The sequence below is a fragment of the Phodopus roborovskii genome, unplaced genomic scaffold (genome assembly GCF_943737965.1).
Source record: "Phodopus roborovskii unplaced genomic scaffold, PHOROB, whole genome shotgun sequence".
In the NCBI taxonomy this organism is placed as follows: domain Eukaryota; kingdom Metazoa; phylum Chordata; class Mammalia; order Rodentia; family Cricetidae; genus Phodopus; species Phodopus roborovskii.
Window position 1 is genome coordinate 2,999,028 of NW_026126611.1, and position 16,126 is coordinate 3,015,153.

The 16,126-nt window shown below is 49.1% G+C and overlaps 1 protein-coding gene across 1 annotated transcript in view; it reads left to right on the top strand.

The window, feature by feature from the left end:
* Window positions 1-16,126, top strand: part of LOC127237678 (cAMP and cAMP-inhibited cGMP 3',5'-cyclic phosphodiesterase 10A) — a 147,779-nt gene that overhangs the window by 107,340 nt on the left and 24,313 nt on the right. Inside the window, exons 6-13 of the mRNA XM_051206048.1 lie at window positions 2,628-2,768; window positions 4,240-4,395; window positions 6,326-6,376; window positions 6,904-6,962; window positions 8,716-8,767; window positions 11,207-11,349; window positions 13,364-13,456; window positions 15,431-15,617. Coding sequence (XP_051062005.1) covers window positions 2,628-2,768; window positions 4,240-4,395; window positions 6,326-6,376; window positions 6,904-6,962; window positions 8,716-8,767; window positions 11,207-11,349; window positions 13,364-13,456; window positions 15,431-15,617 — 882 coding nt within the window. The remainder of the gene's footprint in view (window positions 1-2,627; window positions 2,769-4,239; window positions 4,396-6,325; window positions 6,377-6,903; window positions 6,963-8,715; window positions 8,768-11,206; window positions 11,350-13,363; window positions 13,457-15,430; window positions 15,618-16,126) is intronic.

A 16,126-nucleotide genomic window follows, 5' to 3' on the forward strand; every position in this document is an offset into this window, starting at 1 on the left:
AACATTCATTGGCATAAAAACAGAGTTACGGGATTGACGGAAGAGAACTGAGGACCCACGTACTCCAACGGCTACCTGATCTCTGTCAAAGAGACAGACTGTAAACACTGGAGAAAAGACGCATCTTCTGCAAATGGTGCTGGTCAAACCGGGCAGCTGGGCATAGAAGGAAAGAGATCCTTATCTTTCTTCCTTCACAAAACTAAACTCCAAATGGAGCAACAGTCTGAATCCAAAGAAGTGATGTCTGCTTCCTACACTCTCCATCGCAATGTCTTCCTTCCTCTTTTCCCCCCCAACACGGGCTTTCTCTGCAACAGCGGCTGGTCTGGAGCTCAAGATGTATTGGGATCTGACCTAGCTGGTGTTTGTCCTGCCTCAGCCTTCAACGTGCCGGAATTAGAGGTGTGCATCACCACTCGGGACGAAGTCTTTCTGAAACAAAATAAGCTTCAAGACAAAAATTACCTGTTTCAGGATTATAACAAAGCAACTGGAACAGACAGACTCCAGAGGAGACTTTAGTTGGCCAGCGGACGCCAATGGTTAAATAAGGTGGGACGAACCACAAAACTCTGCACTTGGGAACTCGGGAAGCTTTACTTACCATTTTCATAAACAGGCCAGTTAGAGACGAGTTAATTTCTAAAACCAACACCAATGAGAAGTGTAATGTGTAAACCCAGGTTCTTCTCGTCAGGGGTGGCAAACAAAGCAGAGACAGTTAAGTGGAAGCTAAAAGCCCACGAAAACTAAGTTAAAACATAACCACGAGGCCCTGCAATCCTTATGTATTGCTAACTGCTACCGAGGCTGTTGAGCTGGCTGTTAAGAGGAGAAACACCCTGAACTTTCTCAGCCAGCTCACGTAAAGAGCAAAACACAACCGGCTGATTCCCAGGAATAGAGCAGGGGCCCACCAGGCGCCAGAGCCCAGCAGAGCTTCACTCAAGGAGGAAAAGATCAGCCAGGGAAAGGACTTTTTAATTCCGAAGGAGGAGTCTGCAGAGATGATGGAGCTGTAACAATGTTTAAGCACTTGCCTGCCCCGAAGGAGGAGTCTGCAGAGATGATGGAGCTGTAACAATGTTTAAGCACTTGCCTGCCCCCCAAGAGCAAGATATTAGTAGCATTTTCGGTTGTTGGCACCAGAGGCAGCTGGAGGAGGTGAGTGACATCACCCAGCCACACTGGGGAAGTACCAGAGACCTGCACTGCCCTGACTCCTGTTCCTAAGCACAAAGAGGAGCCCAGGCCCTTCTACCCAAAGGGCAGTCTCCGATAAGGGCATAGTGTTTGCCTTGAGTTACATCATCATCATTTAGGAAATTTTACTCTAAAACAATGAAGGATACAGTTCATAGGATGTTGTTTCTTGGTACAAATTGGGGGGGGGGGAGATGGGGAATCGAGGGAAACCCAGCGCTTATGTATGCACGTAAAGCTGCAACCTGAAAGTGTTTTTATATTTAGCAGTGGTAGTTTACTCTCATTGTGATGTTCCCATTCAACTGCGAAATGCATTCTAACCAGCTCTTAAAAGAAAAAAAAAAAAAACAATTGCCCCTGCCTTCCCTGTTGCAAATTCCAGGAAACTTGGCACCTCCTTTTCTTTTGGCTGCCTCCATCTGAATTAGCTTCACAGCACTGCCATCTAGTGGTCAAAATGGAGAGTTGCACAAAGACATGGGTTTTGTGCCTCGATTTTTTTTTTTTTTTAAATTTTCACCCTTTCCTATTTAATTAAAAGTTGTCTTTAGAAATGAAGCTGGCTGAGAGAGATAGAGAAAAAAGATAAGCATCAAAATGAAATTTCACAAATGAAGTGATCTTTGAATTAAGTGTTCCAGAAAATGTCTGAAATGTGCATTTGCCAATGAAACAGTCTGGGTGGTTGAAATCAATCACCCCAGATTTCCCTACTGCGTTTAAGTGGTATTATCTTTTTCTGAATTTCATTAGTTTCTAATCATTACATTAATTACAGTTGTCTATTCCCTTGTACATTTCTCATATTCTTGGGAGAGGATTAAAAAAAAAAAAAAAAACTAAGCCAAAAGCCAAAAGCCAAAAACTGTTTGCCCAGAGTCACTTACTGATAGGAAATCACTAATACTAGCCTTGGCTTTGCAGTGAGGACAGGATGGGGCCTTCCTGATTCACAGTACCCCAAATCTGCAGTTCTGGCTCGACCAATGCAAGCGACAGGGTTTTAAAGCCGTGCTCTGAGACGTTGGGGGAGGTACTGGCACTCACTCATCCCCTGGCTTGGCATTGATCGACTGGCATGGCAGAGTCTAGGGCCCAGTGGCAAGATGGCATCTCTGCTTCATATCATGTCTCATTGAGAAGAGGAGGCTGACTGGAGAGTTCCTGTGCCTGCGTGCTTGTGAGTTCTGATTTCATGTGTGCATCGTGTAAAGCAGGGGTGTGAGACTTTACCTTGGGCTCCCCGTCTGCCCCCTGTGGAGCCTGGTATCATCCCGTGTCTGTTCCTGTGACTGGCACTCAGATTTACAGGCCCTAATTAGGTAATGCTCTACCACTGTTGAGTTGGTTGACACTAGGCAGAGGCAGAGGAGATCATCTAAAACATCGTCATCTTTTTTTTTTTTTTTTCTTCCTAGAGTCTGTGTGTGTTCACGCCACCTGGAATAAAGGAAGGTCAACCCCGGCTTATCCCCGCAGGACCCATCACCCAGGGTACCACCATCTCCGCTTATGTGGCCAAGTCTAGGAAAACCCTGCTTGTGGAGGACATCCTTGGGGTAGGGCACTTTGACTCTCGTGTTCTGAGAATGCAGTTAAGAAAGGTGCTAGATTATTTTGATCTTATCATTTCACTTGTTTCAAAATTAGCCAGAAAAGCATTTAAAAGAAGGTACAGATCAGTAAACTAATTTGCTTATAGTTTAACTTTTACATTCAGAAAACTACACGTGTTGTGTTCCCTGTGACACAGAGCCCTTACGTCAGCATGCGCCTCCATGGTTAGAAAGAAAGAGAAGTCTAGATCCATGTGAGATAGACCGTGCCTGTTTGGTAATTCACGTCCACACTGCTGCAGGACAGACTGTCATCTGAAGGGTGTCCTGCAGCGGCCAAGCCAGCTGGGGACGAGTTAGGAGAGGCTGGTCTCCAGCTGCCATCTGTCACTCCTCACCTGGGAGGCAAGCATGGCAGGGTCTCACAATGCCAGGCCAGAAGAGGAATGACAGTTTTAAAGCCACTGTTGGGATCTCCTTCCCTGCTTTCCCGTTAGCTAGAATAGCAGTCACAATAAGAGAGGCCCCAGCCCAACCAGAGCCTCCGAGCCTCTTCAGTACCAGAGGGTACCAGCAAAGATGTGGCTGCCCAAGACCAATGACAGACAGTGTTCAGGCAGCTGTCTGATGAATGTCACTGCAGGGGGCGTGGGCTTCGTAGGTGATGAATACAAGCAGTAACACAGACCGGAGGAGTTTATTCAGTGAAGCTGCTGAACTGGATGGAGACTTGGAACCTGGCTTCTTATATATATATATATATTTTTTCTTCTGCCAGTGGAACAAATTACCTGTTGCTTTATTGAAGAAAAAAATAAAGAAAGGGTCTAAAGTGGGAGCTGGGGGTGGGGGGGGGGGAGAAGTAAAGAGTAGATGCCCTGTGGATTCTCATTTGAAAATGTTCTGTCTGCGTGCTTTCACAGGCTAAAAGCCACACAAACATTTCCGTGTCTTTCTTCAGGCAGGGAGGGTCTCCTGTGTCCCCTTACCTTCCCGAAGATGGTAGAAGGTAGAAACCAAGTGCACAAAGTTGCTATCTTGGTATTAATCCTTTCTATTTCTCCGTGCTGGCCTGTAGAGATTTTAGCCAAGATAGAAAATTATTAAAATAAACTCCATTTTCATCACGATGATAAATAATTGATAATGGATGACTTGAGTGCATAATTTGGGCTCTTGAAGTTCAACTCGGATGGAATAGCATTGACCTCAAGAACAGAAGAGAAGGCATGTTTATGTACACTTCTCTTCACACGGTGTTTACCCGTGTTGTGTACACGTGTACACCTGGGAATCCTGGGGGGGGGGTGGTGGTTCTGGCAGAGAAGGCGACAGTACCAGACCACCAGACAGACAGATACCCTTTCTTACTATCCCATGAAACTGGCATCCATTGTTCACTCCTAACATGTGTACACGCAAAGCCAAGACACCTAAGTTGGAGCCCCCCCCATCCCCTTGTTTTATTTTTCAGGATGAGCGGTTTCCGAGAGGTACTGGCCTGGAATCGGGGACTCGGATCCAGTCTGTTCTTTGCTTGCCGATCGTCACCGCCATCGGAGACTTGATTGGCATTCTTGAGCTCTACAGGCACTGGGGCAAAGAGGCCTTCTGTCTCAGTCATCAGGAGGTAAGGCTCAAACACTGCTCGCTGGGGGCTGCAGAGATATGTTTAGAGTATGTTTTTCTGCCGGCCTCGTCCCTCAGCCGGGCCAGCCCCAAATAACACACAGAGACGCTGTATTAGATATAAAGCTGTTAGCCTGTTACTAACGTTTCTTATTGGCTAGCTTTCTATTAATCTAAGTATTTCAACGTGGCCTTATGTTACTAGAGACAGGGCCTGGCGTTCTTCCCTCTTGGTCCTACATTTTGAATCTCCCTACTGCTCCCCAAATCCTCCTCATCTCCTAGTCCCGCCTATCTTGCTTTCCTATTGGCCAACAGTGCTTTATTCATTAACCAATACGAGAAACGTATTTGCACGTGAGTTCAGTTCCCAGCACCCACATGACAGCTCTCAACCATCTGTAACTCTAGTGCCGGGGGCTTTCACACCCTCTTCTGGCAGGTGCTCACATGGTATGTAGACAACCCCCCCACACACACACATACGTGTTAGAATTAGCATTTTAAAATGTCTTTAAAAAACGCACTTAAAAGACATTTTAAGAAATGCCGTTCAGCCCACCCTGCCCTCATTGATGGCACCCACCAGTGTTTAGAGAATACATGAATGAGTAGTGAAGTCAGCATTTGTCTGGCTGTGTTTGGCTGTGAACAGCCGTGTGTTCTTAAAAACCTGTTTTCCTGAGCAGCTGTTTTAAGAGGAGGCTGGCTAAATCAGAAATACACTCATTTTTTTTCTATATAAAAATATCTTAACGAAAAAAAAATAATGTGCTTCGGTGCCTATGGCGCCAAGTGCAGGATGGCAGCCTGTTTTTTTCGTGTCTTCCTACACGTCTTCTTCCCAGTTCTGTGCACGCCCCACGCTTGGAGTTGACTCATCAACATTAAACACACACACACAAACACACACACATGCACACACTCTCTCTCTCTCAGGCTATCACCACCTCATGCCTCTCCTGCGGTGGATAGACCAGGTCCCTGCAGGGGTCTGGCTCCACCCACTTCCTGAATGACCTGCCTCCTGGTTCCTGGGTGGTCCCGTGCCCCCATGAAGGAGTCTTGCCTCCCTGTGGTCTGGAGCGCAGGCCCTGTCACCCCATAGCACCTGCCCCGAGTGCCTCCTGCCCATGGGACCCTGTGACCCTCCTTCTGTGCTGCTGTGTGCTCCCACGGCAACCTTCCCTGACCTTTCAGCTACAGAGGACACTGGCACCCTGTCCAGCCTTGGTCTTATTTCCTCCTTCGTCTCTAGCACTGAAAGTTTTAGCACCTTGTGCCCAGGAAAAGGATGTGTAAAGCGGAAAGCAGTAACAGAAGTAGGATATGGGCTCTGTGTGTGTGTTTGTGTGTGTGTGTGTGTGTGTGTGTGTGCACGCGCGCGCGCGTGCGTGTGTGCGTGCACGTGCAGGGGGACGGGGGCTGGGTGGACAGTGTGAGGATGGCAGTGGGTTCCCTGGCACCCTTTAAAAAGCCAGGTATGGCAATGCGTGTGTCTGTGGTCAGTCCTGGGGAGCAGAGACAGGTGGGTCCTGCTGGCTCGGTCCAATTGCTGCCCTCTAGGGCAGTGGAACCCTGCCTCAGAGGAAGCAGGCTTTTTTTTTCTGGCCCTCACACATGTGCATGCATTTGCACACACATGGACATAAAAGTGAAAATATAATTGGAAAATAAGAGTCAGCCCCTGATTGCATAGAGAGTATACACACAGTATTTTTTTCCCCCACTTAGGGATCCCACACTAGCTTAAAGACACAATTAAAGGCATTTCAAATAAAGTTTTGTCAAACTGAAAGGTATTATTTAATACCCTAGGAAGACAATGGAGACCGGTGAGATGGCTAGTCAGGTAAAATGGCTTTGCTGTGCAAGCCTGATGAGCTTTTGAGATCAAGTTTGTTTGATATATGCATACGTGTGTTTTGTAGGTCGCAACAGCCAATCTTGCTTGGGCTTCCGTAGCAATACACCAGGTGCAGGTAAGTCTGGAGTGTTCTCACAGGGCCATCCCAAGGCGGCAGTAGTGTGAACCAGAGATGAGGCTAGCAAGTGATCCGAAGCTTTGGTTGTGGATGTAGTGTTTTACACCTGAATGATTCCGTCTATGTAATCCCTTATGTTCACATGTAAACCATCTCCAATCTCTTGGTGCAACTACATGCGTGTTGCTTTTTTGCATGACAAGAAGGAAAGTGTAATTGCAGGGTGATGGCATGTGAGTGAATAGCCACATGTCTTTGGGCCACAGAGTGTGTCGGGTACATGTCAGGGTAGAGAGTGTGTCTGTGCACTGCTCGAAGCTTCTTTGCCTCAGTTAGGGAATGTCTGTCCCAGAGGGCGGAGCTGCGCGGCGATCCCGCGAGGTAACAAACTCTGGGAACAGTGTGTTTAGCATGTTGCACTTTTCGTGCATTGAGACTGACAGTGATTGTGTCAACAGCACTCTGGGTTCTGTTATAAGTCAGCGGAGCTCCCGCGTGACTAACTACCATTGTATACGCGGCAGGTGTGCAGAGGTCTCGCCAAACAGACGGAACTGAATGACTTCCTGCTGGATGTATCGAAGTAAGTGTTCACCGGGCTTCTCCTGGACTCGGGTCGGGGATGGTGGTCATAAAGCACAGGTCCCTCTGGTGACTATCTTCTGTGTGGGCACACACACATTCTGGGAAGAGTCATTCCTCACTGCTGTGGACTACAGAGCTGCATCTCTATCCACGGTCGGCTTGTGTGTCAGAAACGATATGTGTGATGCTCTTAGTTCGACACTTATTTTGGAGACAGAAGATGCCGCCGCCGCCGATGTCTTTAACTTTTTCCAGGACGCGTGCTCTGGCGTTTAATGCCACTTTACACTGCGTGTGTATTAACTAACAGTGCCGTTGCTTTCCTAGAGTCTCTTGTGTGATTTTTGAGGAAACACTCTGTTTCTCTGAAGCTTGACCTACATCACCTCCCCGGGTTGGTAGTGAAAGCTATCACAGATGTTTATTAAGTTTCACATTTGTGTTGGTTTTACACGATGCACAGCCCATCATTTCATTAATAACAGAACCTTAACGCCCAGGATATGGTCACCCAGGTCATGCTCTCCTGCTAGTTTAGTAAACTGGGGAGGCACCTACTCCTCCCTGGCCTCCTGCAGCGTTGTTGGCTGGTACTGGCTTTTCCTGTCCCTGCCTGTGCTTCCTAAGTGCTAGCTAGCACACAGCCGAACCCTGGCGGATGCTCAGGCTGGAGTTGCGCGCTTTGCAGCTGCTCTCTGGAATCTGGAATTAGAGACAGGGAAACTCTAGCTGTTGCTACTTCCAAATGGTTGAACCCAGCCACATGTGACGGGAACATGATGGATTCTGATTGCTTTCAAAATGAGCAAATTGACGTCAGAGCACACAGAAAGGGTCACGGAGCTTGTCTCTGGTAAACACATCTGCATACTTTGCGGAACTCCCAGAGTCAACTGAATGCCCGTGTGACACTTTATGACATCCCGTCTTATGCTCAAGTAGGGAGCTCACATACCCAGTGCTGTCCTCTCCCAGGTACAGGCTCGCTCACAAGGCAGGCAGGGAAGTCCTCAGTCTGTCAAGCTAAGGAGGGCGTCCTGTATCGCTGCCTTGTGATATCACCATACACTACCTTGATTTCAGAGCAAGCCTGAAGTCTCACACAGCCAGAGAAACCCATGTGGACTCATCTTTGGAGGTTACATATTAGCGGATGTCTCACTGCCTCTACCCTACATTGCTACATGTGTTTCACTTTAATTAAACAGAGTAACTAAAGAGGGGGGGGTCCTGACCACTTGCATTATGGGTGTTTCTTCTCTGGGCCAACTCTTGATGACTTCTCAGTGCAGTGTAGCTTCCAACTCCTCCCCCCCCCCATGATCTCGCACATTTCAATTGTACCGGTGGTGGGTATATTAAACTTAAAGCTTGTTTTCTTGAGACCATCCTTGAGCAGGTTGGGTTTGGTTGACCTGAATCCGATCCTGCTTAGTTTTCCTTACAGCCTTTCTCCCTCCTCTCCATGAGCAATGATACAATTACTGGTTGACGCCACTGGGGTTAGTCTGCCCTGAAGCGATGAAAATGCTTCGTTGTTTTTCTTTCTTCTTCTTTTTTTTTTTTTAATATTTACCACCTCTGTAAGAAGACGAAAGTCAAATCACACACACACACACACACACACACACACACACACATTCATTTATTTGAACGTGGAACTCATAAAATGTGTTCAGAGCTTAGCATGCACTATGATGTCAGCAATGTCATCCCGGGACTCACGTTTGTTTGTTTGTTTGCTTCCTCAGGACATACTTTGACAACATAGTTGCCATAGACTCTCTGCTTGAACACATCATGGTAGGTGTTCTGGGTTTTGACTGTGATTTCCTTTAAACCCTTATGGCCTGGGTCTTCACCCGTGGTATGACATTTTGTGTGTACTAGATGAACCTGCTATGTTAAATTGTCAGGAGCTGTGGTGCTCTGAGATCCTTGCCTTTCTCAGCTCGGTTAAAATCTTGGGGGAGGGCTCCGGGACAGCCTTGTTTTAAAGGGCCGCGCTCGGGGAAAGCTTGTTTTAGCTTCCTAGTCTCCAAGGCACTTTCTGTGTGAGTCACATTGGGGAGCACCCCCTTCTTGAATTAAGTCTCCCTGCCCCCCCCCATGCTGATCCTAAAGTTCAGTCTACTTGAACTAAGTGTCCTGGGAGTGGGCTCTCCGAGACCTGTTACGTGGCGGCTCCGGTGGCTGCATCATCCGTGTCCTGAGATGCTTGTCTGGGCTCCTGTTCCTCCTGTGGATTCTCACCTCAGCCTCTCCATCATTGGCCGTGCCCAGTCATTCAGTTTGCCTGTCTCCCGCCGCGTGCCCCCCCCCCTGCATGCTCCCTCCTCTGTGGGTCCTGTGTGTTGACAGCACTTTTCAGTGTCTCTGTTTGGGTCTTCCCAGAATCTGCCTCCCTGTTGCTTTTTTTTTTTTTTTTTTTTTTTTTTTTCTTGCTTGCATGTGTGACTCTGTCGTCCTCCACGTCACTCAACCCCCCCCCCCCACGTTATCAGCTGGGTTGTCCGGCTCCCGAGTCACAGCCCTTCACTTGCTTGTTTGAGCCCTGCATCTGATCATTGATCGTCTTTTTTTGGGGGAGGCAGATCCTAAAATAAATATTTGCTCACTGCTTCAGCTAACCCCATTGTCTGCGGTCTGCGGTCTGCACACTGGGGATTGGGAGCCTGCGGAGCTATCCTGTGGCTGGTTTTCTCGTGTTTGTGTTTGTCTGTGTACTCCCCCAACCCCGCCTCAGTTGGGATGTGGGTGTCCCCCACCCCCTCCACGCCTCATTTTCCCAATTGTTTTCTGTTTATTTTGTGTGAGTTCTCCTGGTTGGTGCATTGCTGTCTTCACCTGGATATGTGTAGCCACCACTGCTTGGTCGGGGGTGGAGCGGGGTCTGACTGAAGTGAACAGGAACCCCCCTGGCAGAGCACTGGGGGACAGCACACACCAGAAGTCTCGTGTGCCTCAGAGACAAGGGCAGCCGGATGCTGCTGCTGCTGCTGCTGCTGGCAGAAATGTGGTCGGCGGCATTTCCGAGTGAAGGATACTAACGGTTACAGAGTACGGGCTGGGAAGAGGACAAGAAGGGGCAAATATGGATGAGAGGGAGCCTGCACAGGCAAGGCATGAGAAGTAGTAGGAAATGAAGATGGAGGGTTTCTGTCCTAGCCGGACCCCACAGCTGACTAGCCCCAAATGAACACACAAAGACTCATATTAATTTATAAACTGTTGGCCGACAGCTAGGGCTTCTTACTGGCTAGCTCTCTCTCTCTCTCTTAAATCCTTTAACCCATTCCTATTAATCTGCGTATTGCCACGAAGGAGGTCATGGCTTAACCTGTAATCCGGCATGTTACTCCTTGGGCAGCATGGAGTCTCTTCGGGGCCTGGCTCCCCAGTATTCTCCTCGTCTCCTAACCCTGCCCACCTTCCTGCCTCTACTGGCCAATCAGTGTTTACTCATCAACCAATAAGAGAAACACTTGTACAGAAGGACATCCCCCATCAAGGAGATGTTAGGATGGGCGTGAGGGATAAGACACTAATAAAAGGCTACTTGGACGTAAGCTAGAAGGCTCAGCAGTTACGAGCACTGGCTGATTTTGGAGAGTACAGCACCTGTCCCTGTCTGGTAGAACCCCAACCCAGGGGGGGTCGAACATTCTCCTGGCCCTCAGCCCGTGGCGCCCCTGAACATCAATGCCGTCCCCCCGTGTAGTGCAGTCAATATCTGTTCCTAATCTTTCTTGTTCAGTCTGGGTCTCACCATGTAGCCCAGGCGGTCCCAGAGATCAGACGGCTCCATTTGCTTCTGCCTTCACAATGCTGAGAGTCAAGGCATGGGCCTCCATGCCTGGAGTGCTCCAGGTTCTTTCCGGTCACTGCCCATAGATAGCCGGTCAACCAAGCTGAGCGTGCGCTGGCCGTAGTGCTGACCCAGGCAACCCAAGATACCAGGAGCATCCCGAGAAGCTTCTGGAAAGTGCTCAGAGAGTTTGAGGATTCTTGGGAAGGGAAGCCAGTGCCTGGTCAGCAGCTCAAGGATTGTTCTAGTATTTCAGCGCCCAGTGTGGGCGTGGGTGTCCATGAACCGTAATGCTGGCTGTACCCTCACCATCTTCTCTACCTACTCACAACCCTGCCTTCCCTCCCCAGCATATACAGTGCCTCGTGCTGAGGCTCTCTGTATCCCGGCTTCCGTTTCCCAGCAAGTTTACTCTGGCTTCCCATTTGTCTCAGATATACGCAAAGAATCTCGTGAACGCCGACCGCTGCGCGCTCTTCCAGGTAGACCACAAGAATAAGGAGCTGTACTCGGACCTGTTTGACATCGGGGAGGAGAAGGAGGGGAAGCCCATCTTCAAGAAGACGAAGGAGATCAGGTACAGCTGGAGTGGCCGCCCTGGCTCCGATGCAGGTCTCTCTGTCGCGCTCCCCCCCCCCCACTTCTCTGTGCCCTATTCACAGGTGTGCTGACAACATTTGTCATACCGTGATATCATTCCCACCAGGACCCGCCTCCTGAAGGTAGTGCTTCTGGGAATGACATTGCAGTGCCAGCGAAACCGCGCCTAGGAAGCGTTAGCGTCACTCCTGGAAATGCCGTCTTCCGGAGGCGGTCCTTTTGGAAATCATGTTGGAAAAACTTACTAGTGCTCCCAGGTAGGTAAAGGTCGCTCCACCAGCTGTAGCCGGCAGGCAGGCTCCTGTGTGTAGGAGCAGAGGGGTGAACTTAACCAACTCAAACCCTGCTGCTCCCCAAACTGTGAGGACCAACGGCCAGGAGGAGAGGAAATGGATGACTTACTTGAACAACTCCTGGGCCTAGCCTAGCTGTTTTTTTTTTTTTTTTTTGGCCGAAACCAGCTACCCTATTCCGCTGCATTTCGAAAAGCCTTGTTTGTTGCTCAACTGGCAGCTACTGTCATTTAAATTGGACGGATGGCCTTTACTTATTGGTGGAGACCTCAGTGGGGGGGTTCAGTCTTGTCACAACCTGAACCGCCTGGCCTGCAGGGAGCACTAACCAACCCTTGGAGGAGTCGAGCATCACGTGCACAAAGCCAAGACCCTTTCACCCTGTGCCTCTTCTTGCTCCGTGTCCACTTAACCTTCCAAATGTGTCTACAACATTCTCTGGTGCAACACTGAGTCCTCGCTCATCAGTGCTTTTCATTTGGCTGCGTCATCTCGTTAGGGAGTCAATACCATCGAGCCAAAATGAGGGCTGTAGCCGCTCTGCCCCCTGGCCGGTACCTCCTGCTGTTTCTAGGCTGATGGATCCTTCCTGTGTTACCTAGTCTCAGGAGGCTGAGGGATGTAAAGGCGGTGCGGGAGTTACATTTTGCTCCTTTCTCAGTTTGGTTCTAACTCCTCCGGCCTTGCCAGCCTGCTTAAAGTGTGGGTAAAGCTCATACCACTGGCACAGATCTAATTGTGGGAACAGTGGCTCCTGCTTACAAGCAGAGGGAACAGGAGTGGAGGGAGCCGGCTGTGGCTTTGCAAGGGCTGCTTGATGCTGGGCTCCAGCACTGGGGGCTTCTGCTCACTATAGAGAAAGAAAGCCAAAAGGCTCTCAGACCAAGTTAGACAACTCTGGCACAGCTCGCCTCACGGCGTCTTATTTGTGCATGAGGGGACCAGGAAAGGTGGCGGCTTCACTCCTCACTAGGTGCTAGCCCTTTGGGGGTATTTTAATTCTGTGTCGGGCCAGTAACCCTTTGAGGTTTTGAAAACTGGTAGCGTGAGTTGTGGACGCGTTTCTTGAGTAACCAGATGTGTGATTGTAATAACAGCAATGTGAAAAGCATTTACCAGCATGATGCTTGATTACAAAAATATAACCAAATATAACCGGTTCGTGTTTGGATTCTGATTGCTTTTAAAATGAGCAGACTAGAGATGTGAAAACGCTTTGTTAGCATTTCTATGTGGTTTGTGGGTTGCAGACAACAGATACTCCAGGTCCTGTGTTCAAGAAGGTCAACAGAGTTGGGCCTGACTGTATGTGTGCATGTGTGCAAACTAGTGACCCCCAACTGTGTGGGAATCCACTTTTAAAGAAAGGCACACACTGTATTAAGTGAAGCCACTGGCTGGTATACGTAGATTATTGGTGGCCAGTGTTAGCGACCAGCACAGAGTTCTCCATTTTAGTCTGCTGTCATTTAAACATTCTCAAGTTACTGAGCATCACGTCTTCCAACCAGGTTCTAAGCTCGCACTTGGAAGCGTTTCTCTGCTTCCTTCTGACACATTTTATAGGGTGATTTAGGACACATAAATGTAAAATTAATCTGTGTACTTAAAGGTTCAGGTCAACATCTGATGTCAGCGAAATGCTTGGTCAACCATTTCATGATACCACTGATTATCAGGCCCCTCTTGTTTCTGCAGATTTTCCATTGAGAAGGGTATTGCTGGCCAAGTGGCAAGAACAGGGGAAGTCCTGAATATCCCGGACGCTTACGCGGACCCGCGTTTTAACAGGTGAGAAGGGCGTTTGGCCCTTGTCCTTTTCTCCCTTGGGGTTCCGTGGCTGAAGCCTCTTTGAAGGAGTCTGTCGTCCCAGCCTCTTATCCGTGGCCAGAGTAAACCAGACACTTACAGATCACGGTCTGAGGCTGTCCCCTGCTTGGTACGGACAGAGTGTCAAGTGACAGAGCTGTCGCCTCTCCTGGTGACGGTGTCATGATCCCACCCCAGTGGGGCGCTCTGTCTCGCTGTGCTCACGGCTGCCACACGGGATGAGGAATTGGGTTTTAGACTGCCATGTCTGATTTTGAGTGAAGGCCCTGTCGTTTACCCTCCATAGACAGGACTAGGGTCAGTTGGTTGAGGTCTCTGTGCCCCTCTAAAAGGGGGAATGAGAACCCCGACTTGTAAGTGTTCCTTAGGACTGCGGATGCTCTTCCTGAGAGCTCTAGAAACTTTGCTGCACACTGCAGGAGCTGAGTAGGCCGCACGAATGGGTTATCCTCCCAGTGAGACCTCAAGATGGGCCATTGAGAATCATCTTACCCGTTTGGGCCTTTGGAGAACTTGAACTCAAAGTATATGTTTTATTCCATCCTTTGAAACTAGAAGTCACAAGGTGGATGCTGAGGCTGTGAGAGACCTGTATTAAAAGCAGCATAATGTTCTGGAAGTATTCCCTGTAATTATTGGTAGGTGTCTGTCGGGCATGCAAGACTCATATGGAGTGTTGTTCTAGCAATGTTTTACCAGCAGGTTGAAAACACACTGGCAACCTTACATTTCCTGAAACAAGCTTGCTAGCCTTACTTACTGAAATTATTTGTCATCATTAAAAAAAAAAAAAAAAAAAAGAAAGAAACTTTATGTAAATTCGGTGAGTCAGGCTGTTGGGAAAATTTAAAAAGCATCCATCAGCATGAGGGGCCCACTGGTGGAGCATGTGACTGCCTCACCAGAAAGGACGTGCCTGTGTCCACTCAGCGTGTGGAGAGTGTACAGGGCCCAGCTTTGGCTGGCATCTTCCAGTGTGTCCCAGGGCAAGCAGCTGAGGTTTCACGGTTGGCATCAGGGCAGACGGGCGAGGACTGAGGAGTGGGCGGAACCCTCCCGCTTTGCTGGTGGGAGTAGGTGGTCAGACAGCCTCTTGAGAAAAGAGTGCTACAGTTTTGACGGCGAGTGACCCACCAGCCTGCCCCGCTAAATCTTTTGTCCTCACAGGGACTCAGATGCAAAATTTCCCAGCAGCCTAAACTCGTAATAGCCAGTAGCTAGCTAGCTATTAACCAGTAACGCTGTCCTTCAGGTGGAGAGTGTGTACACGAAATGTGCCTTCAGTGGCCTGGATGGTTCATAAACATCACGGGTAGGCAAGGGAAGGCAGGTACCAAGGACTCACGGGCACCCCTCTGTGCTGGTTCGGTGGCCGATTTGGGGGAACCCTCCGCTCTGCAGGACAGTATAGAGCCCAGCACCCCGATGGCGTCAAATACCCACCCACAGATGAACATGGCTGGTGATAGGCGTGGTCGCTCAATCCTACTCTAAATCTTACATGTGAATATACCTCCCCCTTTAAAAATGCAAGTTACTAGTCTCGTAACTATGGCCAGGTTCAAGGGAAGAAGCTGTACCAGACTTCCTGTGCTTTTTACCACCCCACCCCCTGAAATCAACTACCTTGCCTGTTTACTTGATGTCGAGAACCCAGTCGACAGGCCAGGAGCCTCCAGCAGAAAAGTGTTGTAGACAATACCGAACAAGCTTGGATATTTGTGTGAATGTTTCGGTAAAACAAACACTTTGATTTTCAGAGTCTTGAACCCTCAGTGCCATTTCCGCCATCGGTAACACATGCACGCATACACGACATATATATATACATATACATAAACTGTGTTGAGATTTATATCAGGCTGTGTTGTCTGTCCCTCCACACCGGCCTTTCGCTCTGCTCTGCTGACAACCCTGTTCCCTCCACTCCCACAGGGAGGTGGACTTGTATACGGGCTACACCACCCGGAACATTCTCTGCATGCCCATAGTGAGTCGCGGCAGCGTGATTGGCGTGGTGCAGATGGTGAACAAGATCAGCGGCAGTGCCTTCTCCAAGACGGACGAGAACAACTTCAAGATGTTCGCCGTCTTCTGTGCCCTGGCCTTGCACTGTGCTAACGTAAGTGTGCCCTTGCGCTGGTGTGCAGCCTCTGAGCTCAGGCTACATGCTTTTTTTTTTTTTTTTTCCCCTTCCCATTTCTGTTTCCTCTGCAAACTGTGAGCAGGGACTCTGGCACACGCTTCCTTTAGAAAGTACCTTACAGGGCCAGAAGAAAACTATCTCCCTAGACTTTGAGTGATCGATCGGTTGGCGTACCGGTGTAATGTGAAGTACCGGTCTTGGCACCTGCCATCTGCTGGGGAACGGGAAAGATTGTCTGGCATTTGTCACGCACGCACGGTACGCTAGGAAGCCTTTACAGGGCATGGACAGCAACTCATCGCCTCCCCACTGGCCAGGGGAGTTCTGCTTGGGAGGAAACTCAAGGTTTGGTTTAATGCATGCGTGTGCAACTGTCATGGGACACCCTCCAGTGCTCTTGGCCACTTTGTCCTGTCCCCGAGGGATGAACTAAAAATCCCATAATGGCATTTCGGGGCCGCAGTTAGGGAAATTTTTAGGACTCC